Source organism: Fusarium keratoplasticum, chromosome 2 (genome assembly GCF_025433545.1).
Source record: "Fusarium keratoplasticum isolate Fu6.1 chromosome 2, whole genome shotgun sequence".
Taxonomy (NCBI): domain Eukaryota; kingdom Fungi; phylum Ascomycota; class Sordariomycetes; order Hypocreales; family Nectriaceae; genus Fusarium; species Fusarium keratoplasticum.
In genome coordinates this window covers 3,173,203-3,197,428 of record NC_070530.1, presented here as the reverse complement: position 1 = coordinate 3,197,428, position 24,226 = coordinate 3,173,203, and the positions used below count along the sequence as shown (strand labels likewise).

At 55.0% G+C, this 24,226-nt stretch overlaps 11 protein-coding genes across 11 annotated transcripts; 3 read left to right on the top strand and 8 right to left on the bottom strand.

The window, feature by feature from the left end:
• Positions 1-681: 681 nt before the first annotated feature.
• NCS57_00289100 (UCR-hinge domain-containing protein) lies at positions 682-1,341 on the bottom strand (the record flags this gene model as incomplete). The annotated part of the gene is made up of 4 exons (XM_053052909.1): positions 682-746; positions 811-924; positions 1,013-1,145; positions 1,255-1,341. 4 exons carry the CDS (start codon positions 1,339-1,341, stop codon positions 682-684), a joined length of 399 nt encoding a protein of 132 aa, XP_052918155.1.
• A 452-nt stretch (positions 1,342-1,793) lies between these two features.
• Positions 1,794-2,600, bottom strand: NCS57_00289000 (uncharacterized protein; the record flags this gene model as incomplete). Its single annotated transcript, XM_053052908.1, has 2 exons — positions 1,794-2,309; positions 2,355-2,600. The coding sequence occupies 2 exons, from the start codon at positions 2,598-2,600 to the stop codon at positions 1,794-1,796; spliced, it is 762 nt and encodes a 253-aa protein (XP_052918154.1).
• Positions 2,601-5,820: 3,220 nt separating this feature from the next.
• Positions 5,821-6,549, top strand: NCS57_00288900 (uncharacterized protein; the record flags this gene model as incomplete). The annotated part of the gene is made up of 2 exons (XM_053052907.1): positions 5,821-6,228; positions 6,274-6,549. The coding sequence occupies 2 exons, from the start codon at positions 5,821-5,823 to the stop codon at positions 6,547-6,549; spliced, it is 684 nt and encodes a 227-aa protein (XP_052918153.1).
• Positions 6,550-6,750: 201 nt separating this feature from the next.
• NCS57_00288800 (Drf-GBD domain-containing protein) lies at positions 6,751-9,195 on the bottom strand (the record flags this gene model as incomplete). The annotated part of the gene is made up of 2 exons (XM_053052906.1): positions 6,751-7,672; positions 7,721-9,195. The coding sequence occupies 2 exons, from the start codon at positions 9,193-9,195 to the stop codon at positions 6,751-6,753; spliced, it is 2,397 nt and encodes a 798-aa protein (XP_052918152.1).
• Positions 9,196-10,643: 1,448 nt separating this feature from the next.
• On the top strand, positions 10,644-11,823 carry NCS57_00288700 (uncharacterized protein; the record flags this gene model as incomplete). The annotated part of the gene is made up of 3 exons (XM_053052905.1): positions 10,644-10,790; positions 10,835-10,943; positions 10,988-11,823. 3 exons carry the CDS (start codon positions 10,644-10,646, stop codon positions 11,821-11,823), a joined length of 1,092 nt encoding a protein of 363 aa, XP_052918151.1.
• A 141-nt stretch (positions 11,824-11,964) lies between these two features.
• NCS57_00288600 (uncharacterized protein) lies at positions 11,965-13,821 on the bottom strand (the record flags this gene model as incomplete). Its single annotated transcript, XM_053052904.1, has 4 exons — positions 11,965-12,574; positions 12,622-13,291; positions 13,336-13,562; positions 13,610-13,821. 4 exons carry the CDS (start codon positions 13,819-13,821, stop codon positions 11,965-11,967), a joined length of 1,719 nt encoding a protein of 572 aa, XP_052918150.1.
• A 760-nt stretch (positions 13,822-14,581) lies between these two features.
• Positions 14,582-16,288, bottom strand: NCS57_00288500 (D-3-phosphoglycerate dehydrogenase; the record flags this gene model as incomplete). Its single annotated transcript, XM_053052903.1, has 1 exon — positions 14,582-16,288. One exon carries the CDS (start codon positions 16,286-16,288, stop codon positions 14,582-14,584), a length of 1,707 nt encoding a protein of 568 aa, XP_052918149.1.
• A 727-nt stretch (positions 16,289-17,015) lies between these two features.
• NCS57_00288400 (Lactoylglutathione lyase) lies at positions 17,016-18,280 on the bottom strand (the record flags this gene model as incomplete). Its single annotated transcript, XM_053052902.1, has 5 exons — positions 17,016-17,191; positions 17,235-17,517; positions 17,560-17,996; positions 18,052-18,080; positions 18,129-18,280. 5 exons carry the CDS (start codon positions 18,278-18,280, stop codon positions 17,016-17,018), a joined length of 1,077 nt encoding a protein of 358 aa, XP_052918148.1.
• Positions 18,281-19,187: 907 nt separating this feature from the next.
• NCS57_00288300 (uncharacterized protein) lies at positions 19,188-21,153 on the top strand (the record flags this gene model as incomplete). Its single annotated transcript, XM_053052901.1, has 3 exons — positions 19,188-20,243; positions 20,294-20,740; positions 20,794-21,153. 3 exons carry the CDS (start codon positions 19,188-19,190, stop codon positions 21,151-21,153), a joined length of 1,863 nt encoding a protein of 620 aa, XP_052918147.1.
• Positions 21,154-21,474: 321 nt separating this feature from the next.
• On the bottom strand, positions 21,475-22,311 carry NCS57_00288200 (uncharacterized protein; the record flags this gene model as incomplete). Its single annotated transcript, XM_053052900.1, has 1 exon — positions 21,475-22,311. The coding sequence occupies exon 1, from the start codon at positions 22,183-22,185 to the stop codon at positions 21,475-21,477; it is 711 nt and encodes a 236-aa protein (XP_052918146.1). The 5' UTR covers positions 22,186-22,311.
• Positions 22,312-22,572: 261 nt separating this feature from the next.
• On the bottom strand, positions 22,573-24,000 carry NCS57_00288100 (Protein kinase domain-containing protein; the record flags this gene model as incomplete). The annotated part of the gene is made up of 2 exons (XM_053052899.1): positions 22,573-23,109; positions 23,155-24,000. 2 exons carry the CDS (start codon positions 23,998-24,000, stop codon positions 22,573-22,575), a joined length of 1,383 nt encoding a protein of 460 aa, XP_052918145.1.
• Between the last annotated feature and the right edge of the window lie 226 nt (positions 24,001-24,226).

Below are 24,226 nucleotides of genomic sequence, written 5' to 3'. Positions count from 1 at the left end.
AGTGTGCGTTGTCGCTTAAGTTGCTAATGTTGGCCATGTTGTCAATGCTGGCTTGTCAACGTTGGCTTGTCAATGCTTTGACATGGTCCTTCGATCTGACTGTGGATAACGAATAACGAGTTTAATAAGACTGCGCTCTCAAGGGCCGGGTTCCGAAACAAGACACAAGACACATCATCTCCAGGCTATTTCGACATGCTGTGGTGCTCAAGTTGGTCCGTCTAATCGCAGCATGTCCAACAGCCCTAGTTGTACCGCAGTTCCTGCAATGTTCCGTGTGCAACATCGGGATAATGCTGTCCTCGATACACCAACTTGAGGGCTCAACATGACTTGCGTTAGTGTGGCAACCAAGGCAGAATCCAACCATCTACAACTACGAGTGTAAGAGCCATCTGCCCGGGAAACATCCAGACCGAATCACCATCCACTGGGAACCAGCCAAGACAAACTGGCATTAGTCAAGTCGATGAAAGAAATCTATTCAGGCGTTGCAGCGTATGATACAGAGAGAGCCGCCGTCAGACAGTGCTCTGGACTTGACATCCAACAGACGACCAATCGTACAAGGAAGCCCCCGCAAGAGTATCCTTTGCCTCGTTCCGGCATGGCGTCTCGACGTGGTATAGTCATCTCGTCAATACGAATCGTTCGCATCGGATGACTCGGTTGATCGAGTGTTTACTTGAGCTTAGCCCAAAGCTTAGGAGCAGCGCAGGCGGTCGCGCAGTGAGCCAGGTGGAAGACTATACATGTTAGCAATTGTGCAAGATTGGGCATCGAGACCAGCAGTCTCGTTGTGTGACATACACTCCTCAACGCAGTCCTCCTTGGCACCACCCTCGCTCTCTTGCTGCTGCACACGCTCAACGCACTCATCAAAGTGGTGCTTGGCGGGAGCACACTGGGGAGAGTTCCGGCACTCTGTCGATGCGTCAGCATATTGGAATTCCAGTCTGGATCGATAACGACAAAGTATCTCGCTCGATTCGTATGAATTGGTATGACGAACCTTCCTCGAGGGTATCCTTGGGGTCGACGAGCTCCTCCTCATCCTCCTCATCCTCCTCATCCTCCTCTTCCTCCTCTTCCTCGGCCTCCTCCTCGGGCTCGTCCTTGGTCTCGGTCTCGGCCTCGGGCTCCTCCTATGCAGTGTCAGCCTTGTCGATGGATTCACGGGGCATTGGCCGCGCCCTCGCCCGGTGCGTGACGCAATTGATGGGGTGAGAGAAAATGCGTGAGAAAAAGCCGTACCTTGGGCTCGGCAGGAGCCTCAGCCTCGACGACGCTCCATGGCGTCACGGCCTCGACAATATCGGTGAAGGCGTCCCAGATACCCATTGCGACAGGCGGAAGAATTCACAATGGCGAGTGGTGGTTTCGATTGAGGTGTCGTTGTCGTTCCTGATCGTAAGAGGTCGGAAGCTCTCGGCCAGAGGCACGAAATGAAAACTGATCCGGAACCTAGGTAATTGAGGCAGTTTGATTGGCTGAGGGGCACCCGGCTTTGTCAAAAATACCGCACGTGATTCAAGATCCGAGCGTCTTCCAGTCTTCCGGTGATTATGTCATCATTGACCCGCACTTTAGCCGCAACAAATAATCATCACCAGTCTGCTTGATCTATCATCTCATCTCTTCTAGTCTGATAGCCATTGACAAACGTAAATCATGTGAGCAGGTCTGCCATCGCTACGATACAAAAGTCCCGACGGTACAAAAAAGACAGTTCATAATGCAGTGCTCAAATCTTGGTATCTTGACCAGTCCTCGATGTGGTCGAAATGCGGCCGTTAATCATCGCGTTCGTATACTCCCCTGTCAATCTCGCCCCGAATGTGATCCTCCAGCCGGATATTCAACTGCTGGGCTTGCGCCTCGTCATAATCTGGTGGTGGCTCATCTGGCGCCCTCCGGCTGGCGGCACTGTCGGATCGATCTGGCCGCGTATCCAAAGTGGCTGTGGCTGGTTGACTAGATTGGGCCTCGTAGGCTGGAAGAGGTTCATCGGGAACATCAGCGCCAGGGCCCATCTCGCGGCGCATCTCTTGATACTGGAAGAGGCGCTCCCTCAACCGGATGTAGGTCTCATTGAAGTCCATCATGCCGCCGTCGGAAAAGGTGAACTTGACTTCGACTCGTGGAATGTCTGGGGGAATGCCACCCCCAGATACTGGGATGCAATCTGACTTCCAGACCCATCCCCACCACATCGAGGACGAGGTCGTAGAGTCTTGGAATTTTAAGATTGGGGCACTAAAGGATTCGAATTTTGGTTCTTGGGTAGGTTTCGATGGTAGATACACGATCTACAAGGTCAGAAGGTGACGGCCAAGACAGCAGAACAAACTCACTCTCTTGTTGGTAAGGAAAAGGGTGCCCCTATCGCTTTTCCGTTGGAACGAGGTGCATCGTGATCTCAGCTCCTGGGGCACAGACAGGTCGCATGAGATCCTCGAGTCGAGCTTCATCAAGATGCGTTCATTGCCAAGCTTGACGAAGCCGCCCTGGTTAAGCATAACCCAGCTATCGGCATTGTCAGGGTCGACGGGCCGCGAAGGAGGACGGCTCGTAATCAAATAGTCGTGAGGGTTGTCCATTGTAGGGCGGGGTCCATGACTCCATGGGCCGTAGATGGCGGGGCGGTCGACGGGCGGACTATGCCGCGGACGCCGTGGGCGCCGTGTACTGGACGGGACGGGACGGGGGGGATAGGACGGAGGTGCAAGGACAGGACGGGATGGTATAGAGCGGAGAGTGACGGAGAGGCACGGAGGTGACGGGCGGGAGGGTGACGGAGCGGAGGAGAGCCACGGGCAAGGATGGGCCTCAGAGACTGGGCGGGAACGGAAGAGACCAAGGGCCAAGGTAGAACAAGACAAGACGGGGAGAGGAAAGGCTCAAGGGGAAGAGGCTCGCGAAAGAGGCTTACTTTATCGACATTGTCGCGGACAGGGTTCAAGCGACCCTAGCTCGTGGACGAATGGCTCCAGGCTCCGTACCGGCAGGTCAGGACGTGCAGGCAGCTTTTAGTAGCTCCGAGATCTTGGAGCGAGTGGCTCTGCGGCCGGGTTGGCCTCTGGGCCTTGGGGCCTGGTGCTGGTGGGGGGTGGGTCGTTTGGACTGTTGGACTGGACTGTTGCGAGTTGGGTAGGAGAAGAAGCCAAGGCCAAGGTAGCGGTAGCGGTAGCTGGAGGCCAAGGCGCGACCAAGTTTGGGTAGACCAAGGGAAAGATGGGTGGACGGCAGAGGCAGCTGGAGAGAGACAGGAGGGAGGCCTGCGACCAAGGACCAAGGACCAAGGCAGCAGGAGTAAACTCCCAGGTGGCTGGTGGCTGGAAGCGATGCCGTAACCAGGTGGGGGAGGCGGCGATTTGATCGAGTTGGCGGGCGATTTCGATTTGTGGGCAGGCGGCGGGCGAGACAAGACAGGCGGCGATGGTGTGATGTCTAGAGTCGCGGCAGATGCAGTACGGTGACTAGAACGAACGGTACAGTACTCTGTCTCCAGCTGGATGGCTGGCTAGAGCGGCTGATGTGTGGGAGGGATGAGGGAAGGAATCAGTGTCAGTCAGTGGATGGAGTAAGGTTGGAGATGCAAAGTTGGGCGCTGCGGATCGATTTTTGGGCCGAGCCGCGGTGCTGATCTGCCAGGAGGTCCACGGTCACGGTCCACGTTGGGTGACTGTCACTTTCCGGGGCCAGAGTCGACCAATGAATATCATCATCTGCGTCCTGGGTCCTCTTGAAACAGTCCACCACGTGCTCGACGCAGTTCCGTTGTGTCTCGAGATACATCCATGCCTACGACTTGTTCAGAGACCTGGCTGTGAGCTGCCCAAACAAGCAATCGGATAGAACCATCAGGCTTCTATACACGCATCAACTTCAAACACCACAGCCACCAACACTCTGCCCTGATACCAGTACAAGCATTCTCTCATATACCCCTGGCATGCCAGACCCTGGCCCCGACGCTGAGCTCGTTGCAACCTTGACATCAACTCCTCCGAGCGAGGATCCTGATGCCCCTCACAGGACCAGGACCAATGCCCCTCCCCTCCCGTATCTAGCAGATCCGGCGACTGCCCATCGTCCGTGAAACGGAGACCTGAACGCAACAGTTACAATCAACCTCGTCTCACCCAATCCCTCTCCCTCTCCCTCATCAAAACCCTTACGGGAATCATATCCGGCGTGTGGCCTGTCAACCTCGTCCATCACCCGACTGGTCTTGGCCGGCTTAGCGAAAGCTAGACCCATCCACCCAGGCTCCGGCATCCACCAGCTCAACCTCAGCCCAACCAAGTGGATTCACGACACAAGACCAGCAGTCATAAATATCGACTCAGTCCTGGCGGGATATGGCACCAGCATGTGTGCTTTATTTTGATGCTGCTCCTCATGGGACTCGACACCACGAATCATGATGCCTCAGAAGAGGGGCAACTCATCCCACGCCAACTACGGATACGTCTCTACAGTATGGTATGCATCGTCTAGCTGCATTGGATCCAGAAGGACCCAGCAATCGACTGAACCCTCAAGACCGGGACAACCGGGATGGTCACTGCCCCAGCTCTCGGACAAGCACCAACGGCTGACCGAGAACGGCACGGTACGGTGCGGCGCGGCTTGGGTTCGTCGCGTCTCAGTCTGGGGTGTCATGCACTAGAAACTGATCAGCATCGCATCTACGCTCAACAAAGGCTCAGCATCCAGACCAACTCGTCCAGCCATGGATCCCAGCCTCGGCCCCGCCCAGCAACAGACTAGAAGGGCCTAACTGTCTGGAAACAGAAGACAACAGCTGATGTTGGCAGCAAAGGCGCGCTATCCTCTGTACCATGAGATTCGGATCCTGTTCCTGTGCATAAAGCAGCTCAACCCGCCGTGCTAGGCCGTAGTGATGCCAGGTGCATCGTCCTGGGTCAAGTCGGACCCTGGAGTGTTCCATGCGCCTGGGGACATTTGTAGGATCCTTGACGACAATAGATCGAGCACTTGGTAATCATCACCAATCTCGGAATCTATAGGAACAAGCGAGCATGATGCATTGCAGCTCAAGGTCTTGGATAGGTTTAATAAGTACCTGCCCTGAGTTGCTGAGCCCTGCATGCGCACCTGCCTTCTCGCCATTCACCGTCAATCGCTTACAACTTGAGGCGGGGTTGAAAAGTTGAATTTTCCCTGAAACACCAACAACCTGGTTCCAATGCCTCATCATGACTCGGCAATGCAGAGCCCAGGACGTCAATCGCGGCTGGGGCCGTTGACAGGACGGTTCCCATCCTCCGTCACCTATCCCTTGTTCAAGAGACACGTCATTTCTCACCAGCCGAGCCTCCTCCGTCACCGATTGACACTTGGACTGGAATTGATAGCCCGTCAATGCGTTCTCTTCTTGTCCTACGACCCCGCTTGAGTCGAGAGAATCAGAGAGGAGAAAAGAGCCAACAAGGGACGTCATCTGCGAGCTCCATACAGTAGCTCCTAAACTAGGGTTATGCAGCTTCCCTCGCAGCCGCAACAAGCTCCGCTCAAGCTCCGCTCAAGCTTCCGTCCGCAAGGCGGAATCCCACGTCTCCATGATTGGCTTCTGCAAGCCCCTCGCTGCCTCCCCACCATCCTAACAAGGTCTCGCATCGACATGTGCTGGTACCGAACATGATTGGACCTCCGGGTTGATGGAGGCTCCGGAGTCACGGAGCTCCCAGCTCCATCACAACTGATCCTCCTGCGATTATCGCAGCTTCACACGACGACAGATAGCCCTTGAGCCTCTATTCTTCACCGACTTGTTGTCCCTATCCTGTCAACATGGGTTCTCACGCCGAGAACATTGCCAAGCTTCAGCAGTACACTGCGTGTGATATCTCAGATGCCCTCCTAAAGCTCAAGGTGCCCGGTGCCGGCTTCATTGCCGACCTTGACCTCTACAGCCACCCGGAGAGCAAGCCGGCTTCGGTTACCATCGCTCCAGTCTCGACAGTCTTGTTCGCTCGCAAAGGAGAAGATCTGCCAGAGCCAAAGAACATTCCCAGCGGTGTTCACTGGGCTGATCTGACACAACCAGGAACGATTGTTGTTCTCAAGCAGCCAGAGGGTCAGAAGAATGCCGTCTGCGGTGGTATTATGGCAGTTCGCATGAAGGTGTGCCAAGCCAAGGGCATTATCGTGGCTGGGCGCGCCAGGGATATCGAGGAACTCAAGAGCACCTCCTTGCCTGTGAGTCCCATGAACCTGGTTACTTTCAAACTCTGAGACTTGCAGATTTGGGCCCGTGGATTGTCCACTGTCGGAGCCGGTGGCGGAAGTGTGCCCTGGGCCACCCAGGTACCTCTGGACATTGACGGAACCCTCGTGTCTCCAGGCGACCTGGCATTTAGCGATCCAATCAACGGGGTGGTCGTCATCCCTCAGGACAAGGTGTCTGCGGTGGTCGAATTGCTGCCCAGGCTGACGTCGGCCGACGACAAGGTCAAGGAGGATGTTCTCAAGGGGGTGACAGTCTACGAGGCCTTTAAGCTACACCGAAGTAACCTGTGATGGCCAAGCCATGGACGCAGTGGCTGGCTGGACAATACGCTTATATGTACCATAACGAGTGAAAGGACGACATACACACTCGATAACGCCGTGTCATCAGTTCATTAACATGCCATCATCAAGCAGACGCAACCAGACTACCAACAATGTCCCAAACAACCATACACAAAGAAAGAAGAAACATTCCGGCCTCCAGACTTATCACAGCCACTCGTCCTTCTTCGGCGCCGGCGGCTTATCCAGACCAAAGTCGAGCTTGGGCATCTCAATCTTTGGCGCCTGCTCAACCTTTTTCTTCTGCCCCCCTCCGGCCTTCTTTGGCGAACCCCGGGACTCCGGTGGCGGCCCATATCGTACATCCTTATAATCCCAGCCATCCTCAGCGGCCGCTGCGACCCACGTGCGAAGGCCGTCGTGTACGCTTCCATAGAATTTCTCCTTGCAGAGGCGAAGACTACCTCCAAGACAGCGTTCCCATCCGGAAATGCGAAACTGCGCTCGGAGAGCATTACGCTCCTCGACTGTGGGTGTGCACGCCAGGATCGCATTCATGAGATCGAGATGGCAAGCCAGGTAGTTGGTCGCATCCCATTCCACCCCGCCCACGTACGGCGCTGCCGGCACAGGAGGGCGCTCCTGAGGGAAGTGCCGGAGCATGTAGGTATATGGACCAGGGTTGGAGTCTGCCGATGAAGGGCGCTCCGAGGGGAGGTCTACGACGTTGACGTTGTGGAGGAATATCCAAAAGACTTCCTTTGTCACGCAGACAACCTCCTTACACCATACGCGGTATGGCCTCTCCTGCCTCATCTCGAGGACAAACGGCAACGGACGTTCGTCTTCCTTGGGTTCTGGGTCTCGCAAATGTGAGAGGACATTCTTTGCTCTCGTCACCCGCTCAGTCGGGCTTGCAGACTCGATGTATGTGAAGAGGACAGACGTGATGATGTTGCGCGTGGTGAACTCGCTGGGACCCTTCTTCTCAGGGTCAAACAGCATGTGGAGGAGCTTAGGAAACAAGTCACCCTGGATCGTGTCGAGATACTGCATGGCGCGAGCAGTCGTCGACAATGCCTTGAGACATAGAAGGTTCTCGTGAAGAAGCGCATCCTCATGTTCCTCCCTACAACATGTCAGCATGATCCCAGCTATGACCGATGGCAGGACTCACCTCCACTCAACCTCCATGATACGGTTGAGGAGACCAACAATCTCCTTCATGCCGCCCTGCTGGATAAAATCTTCAATCCAGGCGACGGTTTCGTTCCGCAGCAACAGTCGAAGCTTGTGAACCTTGCCGACTTCGACGAGCTCAGGCTTCTGGACCTTTCTGAGATAGGCCACATAGTCACCCGGGCCTTGTTGGAGCTTGATCTTGGAGAGGATGCCCGAGTTGGCTGATCCGCTTGATCCAGGAGGAGCTTCACTAATCACGCTATCGGTCGATTTGCTCCTAAAGTGGCGCCCAAGCGTGCCGTCTCCCTTGGACTTTTTGACGGGCGAGCTCGGTTCCTTGTTGTCCTTTTTTCCTCGAGAGAGCGTAAAACTCTTTCCTCGTGATCGCTTCGGCTTGTCTTCGTACGTGCCCGCATCAACCGAGCCGTTGCTGTTCACACTGTCAGTAGAGCAGGGCCTTTCAGCCCTCAAAGCCTGCATCTCGGCCCAGTCCTGACGGATAAACTCCATCTTGATGGTGTTGCTCAAATTTCGCATCTTGTACCTCTGGTTCTCTGGAATGTTTCGTCGATCCAACATGGCCTCGAGGTGCTTGTCAATGTCCTTAGGATCGAGCACCCTCTCGGTGGGCTCGGCGACGGTCGACATGGACTTGGATCGGCCGTGGGTGAATGTAAAGGCACTCAGGACCTTGCCGCGGCTACTCTTACTCTTGGACTCGGTCGAGTCCTTGGAGCCCTTTCGGAATTCGTTCGGGAAGCGGGCCTTTGTTGGTGACGGTGGTGACTCCATCTTGGTATGCATGGGGTGGAATGACTTTGGTCTCTCTCTGACCACAGGTCGATTGCTCATGTAAAGATCCTGGTCGCTCGGTTTCCTTGTTGCGTCGAGACTTACACGTTGACTCCGTGGCTCTTGGCTTAGAGGGTTTGATGTGAACTGGGCGTATATGGGGGTGGGCGCAGGTGGTTCATCGGGTGTTCTGTTCTCCTTGTCCTTGGAATTCATGTCCTCGTCAGATCCGAATCTGCCTAGGTTTTTGAGGGTCTTGGGCCTCAGCAAACCAGCCAAGTTGGTTCCCGACTTGGTCTTTTTGGGTTTGGTTGGCGAGACGTCGCGGGACTTGGTTCCCTTGATGTCATTGCCAGCTGCCGTGATGACAGTAAAGTTGCCGAAACTGTTCTTGGTCGGTGATGGTGATCGGCCGCGGTCGTCTCGGTCGTCTCGCCTGGGGAAGCGAGGGATGGGCTCCTGCTGATTGCGCTGCAGCTCAGCCAGGGCTCCGGGGTTGGAAAAGTTCTCAAATGCCATGATCTTGGGCTGTATCGGAGGCGTGGTGCCCTCAAAAGGGCTCAGAGGAGGGCGGTCTTCGTTGGAGGCCTGGCGACGGTTCATAAAGGATTCGAGTATCGATGACTTTGGCCGTGGGCGTCGGCCCGGCTCGAAGCTGTTGACCTCGCTGGGATTCATTGTCGTCTTGAGACAGTCCGATTGACAGCTAGACTGGCTCTGGCTCGATCAAGGACAAACGACAAAGCGTTGGGTAAAGAGGATGCTGAAGAACATAAGAACGAAAACAAGAGACTTCACCGACGGTGAAGAAGGAAACAGACTATGATGCCGGATGAGACTATGCCATTGCGGGAGAAGAAAAGGAAAAACCGGGGTAACAGGTGGTTGACAAGTCACGGATAGATAGGTTCAGGCCGTTGCGGTGCAGGTGTGGATTGTTTATCGGGGCGCGGCGGTTGACCGGGAGACGGGGCGGTGGTGCTATCTTATCGGTGCGTGCAGTGGCAGTGACGGTGACGGGTGGATGATGCACCGCCGATGCACGATGGCGTGGACGAGCCTGAGCGGATTAAATTTGGGCCTTGCATGTTTGACGTCTGTTTAATTGTTACAGGAAGAATTGAAAGGGCAGGAATTTGCTTGGTCGTGGTCAACGTTGATCGACGATAGGGATGGTCCTACAAATAGATCTAGAATCCTACCTCACAAGATTGATTACCCACAACATTCTAGCCAAAGACAGCGACGTTTTCAATGCTTTCAATGCTCCATGATATAGATTTCCCTCTTGATAATGCTTTGTTCGCTTGATAGCCGAATCACGTCAAGATGCTAGTGCTCTCCATCAGATGTTGATCTGGCCATTGACATTGTCCTGCACCATGTCAATGGACTGGCACATCGCCCGTGAGTAATAGGGCTGTCGTGTGTTCAAGTGCTACTGCACCTAGTGATGGGAGGCATAGTTCATCCTCTCATCCTCCCTGCCGAGCCTAATGCCGACTTGCAGTATCTGTGGGGAACGGGGCGAGAATCGGTACAGCTCGGTCAATATGGAAGCCATCAAGAGAATGCAAGTGAAGATGCAGAGACAATGTCGGATAACAGCAATGAACAGCAAGGGATGGAGGTTCAACATGGCATCACGTGGTTGGTATTCAAGGCAGGAACCTATCCAAGCATCTCCTCAATTCACCTCCACCATCTCCATCAGATCAATCACGACTCTCAACTCTTCAACATGCACCATCTCCATCTCCATCTGCCGCCGCCCTCTACCGAAGTCTTAACCCCGGCTTCTCCACCATAACAACCCCATAACCACCACCACCACCACTTCAACGTCAATTCCCTACGCCAGCAGCCAACCGCGTCTCCGAGGGCGTCCCTTTTTTAAATGCAAGATTCCCGCTCTTTAGACCGAGGCTTGTGTGTTTAAATCGTGCGTCTCTCCCGCCGTTGGATCTCGTGGGGTTTCTCGGGATAAATGTTTAGCCTTCTGCCCCTCCATCGTCACCAGCTGCTCATGACTTCTTTTACTCATCTTTGACTTTAATTCTTCTTCAACGCCAATTGACTTTTTTCTTTTTTTGTCTATGAGGTTCATCCCAAGACTTGCTTCCAAAATGCCTGTTCATCATCTCATGGTTGGCACCTGGACCCCTCCGGGTGCCATCTTCACCTTTGCTTTTGATGATGAAGCTCTCACGCTTGACCTCATCAAGAAGACCGAGATTCCTAAGGACGAGCCCATCTCATGGATGACCTTCAGTGTAAGTCGAAATAAGACCAATTGATCACCAGCTGACCGTCAAAGCACGATCGGAAAGCCATATATGGCGCAGCCATGAAGAAGTGGTCCAGCTTTGCCGTCGAGTCGCCGACTTCCATCACCCACCAAGTGTCTCATCCCATGCAACACGATCGTATGTCTCGCGCCCACGACGGAGCTTCTCAACTAACTTGTCAGCCAATGCCTCTCTCGCGACGACAAATACAAGAGCCATCTTTCTCCTCGCTGCAAACAAGCCCCCGTACGCCGTCTACTGCAACCCATTCTATGATCATGCCGGCCACGGCGCCGTCTTCACGACAGACTCGACCACCAAGGCTCTCAAGGAAAATGTCCAAAACTACCCCTACCAGCCCAACACTGGCATTCACGGCATGGTCTTTGATCCAAAGGAGGAGTACCTATACTCGGCCGATCTCCGTGCCAATAAGCTTTGGGTCCATCGCCGCCGAGAAAACGACGCTACCCTTGACCTAGTGGGATCTGTCGAGTGTCCCGATCACCGAGACCATCCCCGTTGGGTTGCCATGCATCCCACGGGCAATTACCTCTATGCGCTCATGGAGAAGGGCAACCGCATCTGTGAATACCTTATCGACCCGGCTACTCGTCTCCCTGTGTACACGCATCGACAGTACCCTCTGATCCCTCCTGGTATTCCTGACCGGTGGACGCAGTATCGCGCCGACGTGTGCGTGCTGTCTTCGTCAGGGAAATATCTGTTTGCCTCGTCGCGAGCCAACTCCTTTGACCTCACCGGTTATGTCGCTGCCTTTGCTCTGTCCCCCACAGGTGCCATTGAGCGCCAGATCTGCTTGAACCCTACACCTACGAGTGGAGGACATAGCAACGCCGTGGCGCCGTGTCCCTGGACCGACGAATGGGTGGCTATTACAGATGACCAGGAAGGTTGGCTGGAGATTTACCGCTGGCAAGACGAGTTTCTTGCTCGCGTGGCTAGGGTGAGAGTGCCTGAACCCGGCTTTGGCATGAATGCCATCTGGTACGATTAGAACAACAAAATGAAAAGAGCAATGTCATTACGAAATGTTGCGGACACTAACTGTCCTCGCTCGAGCTACCTATTAACCTGAGACGCTGATGTACATGCAGTTGCCAGAGACATCTGCTCGCTGATGCCATACTCATATCTCCTACTTTGCACCATTAGTTTTAGGTCCGTGATCGGCATCGTCCTCAACAGCCTCCTCGTGGTCGTTGCCTAATAGCGGCGTTCGTTCATGCCCTCCGATACGCTGCGTACTTGTGAACCCAATGTGTGAAGCCGCTCGCGGGGGCAGGCGACTTGAATTTGAGGTTGAAGTTTCGAGGGGAGTCGCCTGATTTGCGCCGAGACCCTGCTTGATCTTGAAGACACTGCCGCGAGTGTTGCTGAGAGGTTTTGTGGCTCGGTTGGCGGGACCTAGACGCAGCTGCTGCCTCATCTCATCCAAACTGGCCTTGACAACAACCGGGGTTCCCTCAATGCCGCCGTCCGAAGTTCTGCGCTTCATGTGGATAGCGGTCTTGGCTCCATTGTGAAATCCGCCCTCATAGTTGCTGTGGTAAGACGCGGTCTCGAGGTTGGGGGTCACATGGTTTTCGTCGACATCGACAAGAATGGCAGCTTCAGGTGCCTGTCTGCTAGCGGTAGCGGCCACGGCGGCAGCTCCGGCTTGGATACGACGGGCTCGGGGGGCGGGAGTCAGGCGTCGAATGGCCTTGTGGACATCGACATAAACATCGGATTCATCGACAATTTCCCTAATTGGTCAGCTTTGGTTGGTCAATAGGGGAGCAAATCGACTTACTCTCCAATCAGCTCCTCAATAACATCCTCAAGAGTAACAACACCCAGGGCACCGTGATCCGACCCAGGGAATTCCGACACGAGCACCATGTGGGATTTGCCCTCCTGGAAAAAGTTGATAATGTCCAGGCAGCTGGTCTCGGGTCTTGTCTCGACAATAGCTCCAAGGGGCACATCGCGAACGGGGATCTTATCCTCGGGGTCGTACGTGATGAGAGTCTTGACAAGAAGCATACCAACAAAGTCCATGTGGTTTCCAGAGCGATAGATGGGGATGCGCGAGTATCCTGAGGACAAAATATCATCCATTGTCTTCTCATCAAGAATGTGGTCCTCGGAAAGGGTGTAAACATCGTCCATGGGGGTCATGACTTCAGCAACAGGCTTATCCTTTAGGTCCAAAACAGCTGTGATAATAGTGACCTCATCCTGGTTCAGTCGTTCCGAGAGCTCTCCGAGGGACTTGTGAAGGGTGACAAGCGTCTTGAGGCCGCTCTTCTTGTACAGAGTGCCATGGTCCTCTCCAAGGATCCAGTCAAGGAGCTTGGCGATGGGCCACGAGATAGGACCAGTCAAGTACATGAGCATCAAAACGGGCGTCGACATGTATCCGCCGATAGGGAGTCCGTATCGCACACAGATGGACTGGGGAACGATTTCACCAAAGATAACTACCGTTGTTAGCTTCACCACCGACAGAGTCGTACCGACATACCGATTAGGATTGTACTGCCGACGACCGCAGCAACGCCCCCGCCAAGAGTTCGGTCCAACACAACAGGCAATGACTCGTTTACGACGACGTTTGACAAGAGCAGCGTAACCAGAACCCAGTGCTTTCCGCGGTTCAAAAGTTTCAGCACGCGCTTTGCATTCTTATGCTGCGGTTCGGTAGGGTCGCCCGAGAGAACTTGAAGGTAGATGCTGTCCTGTCCCATCAGGCTATGCTGGTCAGCGTCGCGTGGTGCCAAGAGGAGAGGGGAACTTGCGCAATGGTCAGACCGGCAAAAGCACCACCCAGTAGCACCAGAGCCATCGAGGCAACGGCGAGAACCCAGAGGTCAGCGCCCTCTTCGTCATGAGGATGACCTTGAGCTTGAATTGGGTGAGCCGAGACTGCCGTCAAGCTGGCGCCAAAGACTCGGCCCATGCCAATGATGGCGGGCCGTAGGGCGCTATACCGAGCTGCGCGTCGCGTCATGATTGTGCGGTTTCTCCGGGGAGAGGCTCTGCGGTGTATGCGCGAGGTCGTGTGAGTATCCCACTATCGTCTGAACGACTGGCTGAAGAATAATGTTGTTGAATCGTCTGCGATCCCAGGCACGAGATACTCGGGATGACAAGTGACAGGCCGATGGTGGCTGGAATGTGTCTGAGACAGTCAAGGATACGTCAAGAAAAGCTCGGAAAGATTGGCGAGAAGATGAGAATCGAAGCAATGGAAGCGTAGTATCCGTAGTCGTCACGACCTTCGCACCAAAGGCGATTGGTGATGAAGAAAGTGGAAGGAAGAAGTGGGACGAACGTGAGCGAGCTATAAGAGCATCGACCTGTTGCCGATGACGCCAGCAGGGAGCTCCCGGCGAGCGGCATGGGGGCTATGATTGGCCAGACGCCGATTAGCCCAGGGTCCAAATGCCCGACGGTTCAGCACAGTCCACTGGGTTACAGCACCTAACAGTGCTACGCCGCCCTAATTTCGCGGCTAGCAAATTACGCGGGGCGATTGAGGCGATTGGGGCGCAGGAGTGGAGGGTCGCAAAGGCAACATGAAGTCATCATGGATGCGGACCTTGTCTCCCTTGTGTTTATTTTACAATTTTGAGTTAATATTCAAACAAGGGTCAATTCGGTTCAGTTCAAGGGTTATTTCACGTCAATTCGAGCCAGCAAGTCAATGCCAAGTTGATTGGCCAATCTATCTATGGTCCAAGCTTCCAGGGCTACACACCTAGAGGTACCTACAGCTGCACCAGACTCACATCCAACACTCCCTCCGAGTTCTTCAACCCTTCCAACACCTCGTTACTCACCGGCCCAAGCACCCCCAGAATCATCAATGCCTCGTCGCCCTTGGGGTCCGGCGGGGTCTCGGCTCCCTTGGACGCCTCCGGGTCGAGACTGGCCACCTGCATCGACTTGATGTTGATGCCGTGCATCCCAAGAACCGTTCCGACGCCTCCGATCTTACCAGGCTCGTCGTAGTTGTGCAGGATGATCAGGGTCCCCTCGGCCGTGAAGACGCCGTTGAATCGGCCTAGCTTGGAGATGAATACCCGCTCGTCGCTGGCGTAGCCCTCAATCACCTGTTCCCTGCTGCTGCCCGTCTGGTAAGACCGCAGTGTCACCAGGTTGGCGTAGGTTGACTGCGAGTCACCAGAGTGCGTCTCGCTGATGACAATGCCCTTCTCCTTTGCGATGAGCGTCGCATTGACAATGTTGACATGCGAGTCACTGAACGACGACACCAGTCCCTTGACCAGCGCAGCAAACAGCGGCTTTGTGTTGGACATGCTGGCCAGGTCACCGTGGTAGATGAGCTCGAAGCGCCGGCCTCCCATCATTCCGCCCTTGTGTCGCACAAAGTGCTGCGTATACAGGCGACCCATCTTCTCAACGAGTTTCACAGAAGGCTGCAGCTTGCGATATTCCTCGGGCATGATGATGGGTGCGTTGACGGCGCTGGTGGGGAGACCGCCACGCAGAATCTCAAGCACCTGCGTGCAGACATCCATTGACACGTTCTCTTGGGCCTCAATCGTCGAGGCTCCCAGGTGAGGTGTTGCCACGACCTTGGGGTGCTTGCTGAGCTGGGCAGCTATCGAGTCTGGGACCAGAGGCTCTGTAGACCACACATCGATGCCAGCTCCTGCGATCCATCCCTCGTCGAGCCCCTTGATCAATGCCGCTTCATTGTACACGCCACCACGAGCAACGTTGAGCACTCGGGCTGTCTTCTTCATCTTCTTCAGCTCTTCCTCGCCAATCATGTCCAGCGTGGTGGCTAGGAGAGGCGTGTGGATGGTCAGAAAGTCGACGATTGGGAGCAGCTCTTGCAGGCCAGACACAAGCTTTACGCCCGCCTGACGGGCCATGTCGGCACTCGCGTACGGGTCAACAGCCACGACCGTCATCCCGAGGCCTTTCGCCATGCGGGCAACGTTCATGCCGACCTTGCCCAGGCCGATGATTCCGAGAGTCTTGGAGCTGGCTTCTGAGCCTACAAGCTTGGATCGGTCCCATCGGCCCGCCTTGACGCTGCTGTCAGCCTGGCCAATGTTTCGGGCCGTCGCTAGAAGAAGTGCAATGGTATGCTCTGCCGCAGCAATGATGTTGCCTGAGGGGGAGTTGACGACTATGATGCCTTGAGTTGTTGCAGCCGGCACGTCGATATTGTCAACGCCGACGCCAGCTCGTGCAACAACCCTGAGCTTTCTCCCAGCTTGTAAGACGTCAGCCGTGACCTGAGTCTCGGAGCGCACAATGAGGCCATGGTAGTTGGGGATCAAGCTGACGAGTTCAGCAGGCGACAGGCCTTTTCGGTTGTCGACATCAAAGTGAGGAGTCAAGAGGGCCAGGCCGTCAGGGGAAACCTTTTCAGGGACAAGAATGCGAGGACGATTTGAGGTGCCATTGGATGGCGTATCAAAAGTAGCAATAGGAGCCATGGTGAGTTGGATAGTCTACGTGCTGTGTAAGAGCAGACGAGTCTCTAGAAGCAGGCGAGAAGCCATCAAGGTTCAGGGCGACGACCCGGTATAAGTAAGTCGAGATGACGTCTCCGCCTTTGTCCTCAAGAGATGACCGCCACCCGCTACTTCTGAACCAATCCAGAGAGGCCATGACACTCTGACCGTCCGCAAAGCACTTGAGCGATTCCTTCAATGACAAGTCACGGACGGAATGCAGAGTCCCGTCTCCAGGACCAATCCCACGCCGAGCCCACGGATATTCTCTCGACGCGGGGGTATTTCTGCACGCGAGTTTCAGTGAGACGTGACCAATTGTCGATAAATGTCGCGGTGAGAGCGCGGGGGGGAGAACAACGAGGGACGTCCATGTCGTGCAAACGAGAACGAGGCTTGGGAGCTGGCACGCGAACATTGGGCCTGAAGGTTGCAACCCCTCACTTCCCACCCCCGTATGGAACTACTGCAAGCCACGGGCCGCCGTGGGGTTCGCATCGGCAAGTCTTGTGTCATTCACAGCGAGGTTCGTCAGCTGCCGATGGGAGTGAGTTGAAGCGAAGCGCTGAGCCTGCATTCGAGGCTGATTGCCACGTTTGATCTGTCGCTACTCGTCTTCCGAGTGGCTCTTACGAGAAGGGATTATCCTGCTTTTCAGACACGCGATTTGCTTGTATTTGCTTTGCTTTGTTGTCCTACTTGGCTCCGGCTAAAAGTTGTCCTGGCCAGAAAACCTCTCGTTCTGCACAATCTCAATCCAGTAGCCATCGGGGTCCAGCAAAAAGGCCACATTCTTCATCCGTCCGTCTGTGAGTCTCTTCTTCCAGTTGACGTTGAGATCCTCGAATCGCTGGCAGGCAGCTTCCAGGTTGTCGACCGAGACGCCTAGAATGTCAGCTGGGTACTAGCAAGAGTACATTGCACTTACAGATGTGGCCAAAGCCCTGGGGCTCCTTGTTGCCGTCGTGATAGCTAAAGTTCTCGTCATTCTCGGTTCCATAGTTCCAGGTCAGCTCGAGGAGACCCTCGCGACGGGCAATGTCGCTTTGGTTCTGGCCCTCGGTGAAAGGCTGGTCTCCAGGGTAGCCCAGGAAGTAGAGGTTGAAGCCGGCGTCAGGGTTCTCAAGGGTTCTGAAAAGAGACATGCCGAGAACATCCTTGTAGTACTCAAGAGACTTCTTGGCATCCTTGACGCGGATCATTGTGTGGTTCTGTACTGTTAGCGAATATCAACCTGGGGAACTGGGTCGTACCATGGTATATGTGGAAACATCCGTCTCCTTGACGTCCTCAGTCTCTTTGTAGTCGTTTCGGGCAATAATCTCAACCCAGTAGCCATCGGGGTCAAGAACAAAGGCAATGTTTCTCATTCTGCCATCGGAAAGCTTCTTCTGGAACTTGTAGCCGGCATCCTCAATACGCTGGCAAGCAGCCTGGATGTTATCAACGGCGATACAGGTGTGGCCGAATCCGCGATGAGGCTCCTTGTTGCCGTTGTTGATCTTGTACTCGGGGTCATTCTCAGTGCCATAGTTGTGAGTCAGCTCAATGAGGCCTTCCCTGTCAAAAGCGCTGTTCCCATGAGACACGGCATTGGGAGAGTCATAGCCCAAGAAGTATAGATCGAACTTGGCCTCGGGGAACTGAAGTCGTTTCACGACGCTGAGGCCTAGGAACTCGTAAAACTTGACTAGACGGTAGCTCTAGTCAGCAGGCCCAGCCATCAGGGTAGGTACCTGACATACCGGACTCCTTGGGGTCCTTGACTCGAATCCTTGTCTCATCAGCCTGCAGATCTGGCTGCGGAGCCATCTACGCTTACATCGAGTGGTTGAACTTGTAGTTCTTGGTATCAGTGGTGGCCGTCATGGTGACTGATCTGGAGTGTCCAGGGGCAGAGGCGCGAGGGATAGCTGGTCGAGTTAGAGAGTTCTGGATTGCCCTGATTCGCTGCGCAGCTCTTGCAAGGCTCATTGAGTCAGGTTCGTGAGAGTTGCGAGTTGGATAAATTGAGCAGGACGAAGCTGAAGCTGGCGTTGAGCCCCTCACTGACCCCACTTTGCAGTTCCACGATGAGGAAGCGACTGACGTCAAACAATTCTCTATTGCTGTTGTCAACCATCACCAATTACATACCATGTATAGGTGAAGAATGAACAAATATTTGCAATTTCAAGCTAGAAATGCCATATAGATCCCTACTGGACAGGTACCTGGTGAAACACAGCCGCAAAGCGTGTCACGCAAGAGTGTAGGGTAGGTAGCTGAGAAGCGTCAACCTCGGTGATGCTTCTCTCGTGTAACTGAACCAAGTCTATCCATTGGATATCGCATCCGTTATCCGATGACTGCGCATACCCGTTCCCTAACAGCACACGTCGTCTTCGCGTGAACCTGACCGTGGCATCATGACTTCTCCACTGTTAGCGCCCACGTTTCTACATGACAGGCCCTCGTAACCCCTGTACCGACAAAAGGCACCGAAAGCCTGGACAAGGTCAATAAAGGTTATCCAGCCTCATCGCCGAACCATCTGCTATAAACAGAACAAATAAACGTCTTCGAGTGCCCCCAAGACCAACGCCGAATGCCACTGGACTGCGGGGGCCTCAGCTTGTGGGACTCGACGGGACTCAGCCCAAGCCTAAAAGAGCATCGTGCCAGGATCTCGTCTCTATTTACTCTGCTGCTAACCGCCCACCTGTCGCATCCATCGCTCGCCCGTTCTCTCACCTGCATCATCAGCTTCCTAGCAGCTCTCCTCCGCGACATAGCATGTGATGCCATGATCTCCTCGCCATTCCTCTTGTCCATCGCGCCTTGATCAACGCCGCGATCAGGGTGGCTCAACATTATTATCACCCATCGCGAGGCCACCACCATGCAGCGACCTCAAAACCTTACCGGCGAGTATGATGAATCGGCCATCATGGAGGACGTCAAGGCCCCTGACGAGCAGGCGGCTGTCGACATTGCCCGGACCCACGGTCGGTCGCCCTTGACAAAGACAAGGTCCATGTCGGATGGAGGAGGAACTCCCTCCCGCTTGTCGCCCTCGCCACACATCGAAGCGTCTCGTCGAACCTCGAAAGACGACACCAGCATCCCGACTCCCCAGCCAGTGACGCCTCGCCGTCCTGCGCTGTCAAACCGTGGCTTTTCGATACATATGCCACCTCGAGAATTCACTCCACCCCCAGCGAATCCCTATGTCAAACCCGCTCCTCTCTCCCCCAAGCTCGACCACTCCCAGATCTACGCCTCTCCTACAAACATCCTCCCCCGTCGCTCCCGAGGCCTCGACTTCTCGCGCGCCGCCACGAGCCTGCATCACTCGACCCTCGCCGAGCAGTCATCGCCCGACTCATCGCCCACTGCCGGTGGCCGGGCGATGAACATTCCCACCCGAAGAAGCCATTATGCAGGACCCGAGCAGACATCGACATCTCTCTGGTCCGTCATGGGCAACGAAAAGATGCATGTTAGCAGTTCTCTTGGGAGCACCCAGGCCGTGGGCTCCGATTCGTCCAGCAGCTCGGACGATGATGACCTGATGGACGAGGACATGGATGAGACCTACGTGACGACTCCTCAGGTCAACAAGATTGGCCCGATCCTTGGGGCTCAAGGGTCTGGTGGAACCTTTGGATCCCCCGCAATGAGCAGCCTCATGAGTTTTCAACAGCGACAGCGGCCCCGCAAGCAGCCCAAGAAGAAGGGCCGGGGGCCTCTTGGCCTCGGGTTCAGCGGTGCATCTCTGTCCAAGTCACCACCCAGCAACTCCGCACGGGCTAGACGCGAGAGCATCAGCTGGCAGGCCAATCAATTGCACATCTCTGGTGCCGACTCGGATGAGGCACGAGCCATGGGTGATGACGGACTTGAAGGTCAGCGCAGTGTTATTCGGCGGGTGGTGACGAGGAGAGGGAACCTCTTTGTGAGTGGCGCATTGATTGATTTACTACTGCATTCACTAACATTGTATAGCCCAAGACAAAAGGGTTTGCCCGTATCCGGGCAGCTCTTATGGAAGAGAGTACTCCCGCCGAAGCCGAATTTCGTCGAGAAGCCGAGGTTGTCAAGCAGGTCCGTGAGAGTGACATGGACCTTGAGCCCAGAATCCCACCGCCGCTCGCAGAATCAACACAAACCACGACTGCCCCTTCGTCGCCAAACCTAACACAGCAAGAAGGTCTCAATGATGTCCCCGAAGATGACATCATGGGAGATGTGGTGATGGGCCTCTCGGGCAGCTTCAAGCAGCACGCCATCAAAAACTCCAAGGGCAAGACCTTCTGGGACACCTTTTCAGAGTCTAGCAGTACTGGCGGTGCCAGGACCACACCGCCTCCCGCTGCATTCCTTCCCCGAGGTTCCTCCTCGGGCATCAGCGAAGACGTGGCGATGGATTCACCGTCAGTTGGTGGAGCAGCCGTAAGTCCCCTGCCCAACCCCAAATCAAGGTCCTGACCACTCACACTTCGCAGGTAACCGGTCCCCAGCCTCCCAGCGCTGCAGAGATCACCCGCCGCATCAACAGCAAGCGTCGACGTGACGACGACTTTGACCCCGTCAGCTTCAAGCGGCGTGCCGTCAGTCCTGGCATGAGTGTTCATAACTCTCCCATAATGCAGAGCCCCCTTCAACGCGACGGTATGTCATGGGGATCTCGACCTGGTAGCAATGGCGGAGACAAGGGCGGTAGCAGTGCCCCGAGCGAGTCTGGCAGTACACCAGGCAATCTTTCCGGCGGCAGCTCTGCAGGGAGGCTCAACAGCAAAGGCCGTGTTGGATTCCAGGGGATGATTGACACCAACGATGGCATCATGCGTATGAGCATTGAGTAATCTGGTGCCCCGAGCCGATGTTTGTTTGCAGCCTTGTTTTTGTCTTGTCAGCGTATATTAAAAGCATACCGAGGCGTTATGGGTGTTGGCGTTTTGGACGGCATCCGGGAACTCGATGCAGATAGAATCAGCCTTTTCAGGTGGCTTTCCTTTATTAATACCCTCAGATTGAGCAGAGAGCCAGAGTCAAGAAATGCCTCGTGATAGATAGATATCGACCTGGTATCTACAATGCCATCCCAACGCCAAAGCCATAGACTGGCACCCGCATATCCCTCAATGAAACCCAAACGCCGTCTATGCTGTATCGCTCCTAGAACATCACTCAACGCCAACGCCTTCTTCTGGTACGGTGAGCGTTCCAAGCTTATCATCGAGCCACCGCGCAAGCTCGGCAGCATGGCGGCGGAGAGCAGCCACCACGGCTGCTGTGCCGATAGTGCTTTCGAGGCTGGCCGTCGTCTGCGCGCCTGTGCTGAGGATGCTGTCGGCTCCGTCTGGGCTTCCCACATGTGATGCCTCGCCTGCGGGGACTTGAACGTGATCGATATGCGGCACCGCGTGCTCTGCCACGTCCGGGCTAGCGGGCCCGACGCAGACAAAGAGGAGACCGCACTTCAACCGGCGGATAACAACGGTGCCGCTCGTTAGCTGAACAGTGACTGTGGCGGGCTTGATGCCCCTTCCCCTAGCTGAAGGATGCGACTCTAGCTGCTGGCTCTGCGAGAGCCGGTCGGTATCGTCTTCGTCGTCCTCGTCGGGCGGGGAGCTGCCGATGGGATCGGGGGTGCGGGAGCCGGGCAGGGCGGACGCGAGGGCGGGCGCCGAGGTGGAGTGAATGGCGAGGAGGGATGCGGCGACGGTGGCGTGGGTTCGGAGAACCGAGACTGGCTGGTGGCTCGCGTGGGCGAGGAGCTTCCCGTGAGGGGACGTGAGGAGCAGCGTGGGCAGCTGGGCCGTCTGGTTGGCGTGAAGAAAGGCCGTGAGGCGCTTTGTGAGGAGGAGAGGAGGTGTGGGATGCGAGATGGACATGGCTGAGCGTGGAGTCGATGGCGCGGGGATCTCGAGATGGTGAAGTACTCGACTCGGGAGGGTATATCGGGTTGGAGGCGCGGCGCGGCGTATCGGCGAGATGGGCAGATGCTGATGATAACTGAGGTGAAGCTTTGACGATGGATAGGAATGGGGAAGCGGATTCCAGCTTAAGCCGATGGCGGGGCCCGACGCTGGAGCGGCAGGCACAACCAGGGAATAGCGGGGACTATTCCGTAATGCTTACAGTGACCGGGCAACGCTATTGGTCGCCGTGGTCGGGAAGCGTCGTGTAAGATCATTGGTCGTAGATGGTTCATGATGAAGAGGCACAGATGTAGATGTCAATGAATTGGCATGTAGGAAACGACTGAGTTACGGCTGAGTCTAGTTATCCTCGTCCATAAAAGACTCGGCTTCATCCCTAGCACGTCTAAATCTCGCAGCCATGTCGTCGTCGAGATCAACATAGTCCCTTCCCTCCTCCGTGTCCCTCTTCCACTCCTGGTACGCCTCCTCCACCACCTGGGCGAACTCAACCGCTCTGACCCATGGATTGCGACCAAGTTGAGGATCGTACAGAAGCAGATCCTTGGCGAGAGTTCGCAGTATCTTGGTGTATCGTGCTCGCGCCATGTAAGTGTGGACGTTGATCTTGGGTTTCTGACAGTTATGCCCACAACGAGTCCACCGAGTGATCTCTTCACGGCATCCGTCCTTGCTCAGGTGCTTGCAGCCTCCAAAGAGGCACCTGCAGCCATTATCCGCGGCATCATGCTCAAGACATCCATCTCGTTTACAGAAGAAGACGTGTGAGCAGCCGCACATGTTGCAGTAGTAGTTGACCTCTAAGCCAGTCATCATGGTAAAGACGACGGAGCCGATGGACCACATCTCATCACCAAGGGTGTAGCCGCGGATTCCCTATAAAGTGTGAGTTGATATCGAATTCAAGAACGGAGTATTTACCTCCGAGATCAACGCCGGGTCCATCTTGAACAAGCCTCGCGCGTGGTTCAGCGGCACAGTACCCTCCCGCGTAGCTAATGCCATCCCACGGGCGAGCTGATCTTCATACGAGAGATCTTCATCGCTGACAGTATGGCATGTCACGGCCACATTGCTAAAGTTCCCCAGCTTACACTGACCATATTGTTCAGTGCCACGAGGGTGCTGGAAGTAAATATTGTCTGGCTCGATTCGGCGATGGAGAATAGGAAACCAATCCGTGTCGACAGACGCCCACTCTCTCATGTCATCCGGGGAGAGGTTGGCGTCAAAGTAAAGTCGCTTGCCGTCATGAAGATACGCAACAGCTCGAGTCAAAGATCGAAGGACGTGCCAGCAGAGAGACTCTGGAAGATAGTAAGACGAATCGTCAGTAGGATACTGCTGAAACACGGCAGTCAGATTGGCGGCATCACAAAAGTCCCAGACCAGAAACTGAGTGTTGCTTTGTTCGTCTCGTTCCTGGGTCTTGGTAAAGGTCTGATGCTCGAGGGAGCCGACTATCGAAACTAGATTCTCGTGGTTGAGAAGCTGGCGGATGGTGTAGGCCTGGTTGTGCTTGGATAGTAGCTTGTGTAAAGCCTTGGCCTCCTGGTGAGCTTGGTCGAAGCCCTCGCTTGGCTGGATTGCGAATGGACTGGGACTCGCAAGGAACTGCTCTCCACGGGTATCTCCTCGTCTGGCGGCAATCCATATGTTAGTACCGAGCTCCTTGACAAGCTCAAAAACGGGCTCCTTGGATGAATCCGCCGGGTGTTCAAACCCAGAACGAAATCCACCGAGGTGAGGCTCGCGTTGGTGATCCATGATGAACAAGTTGATGTTGATGCACTGAACATGAAAGGGCCATCGTTTTATCTGCCATTATGACCAAGACAGCTGGCACTGTCATCTCTTGGAGTAGAACAAAGAATATTACAGCCACAAATGCCCAAGTGTGTCTGCGCCTCCCAGTCTTTGTCTGCTGCCAATGTGGCGTTGTTTGAACAAAGAGATCCCATGTCAATCACCTCTTGGCTAGACTAACTTGTTG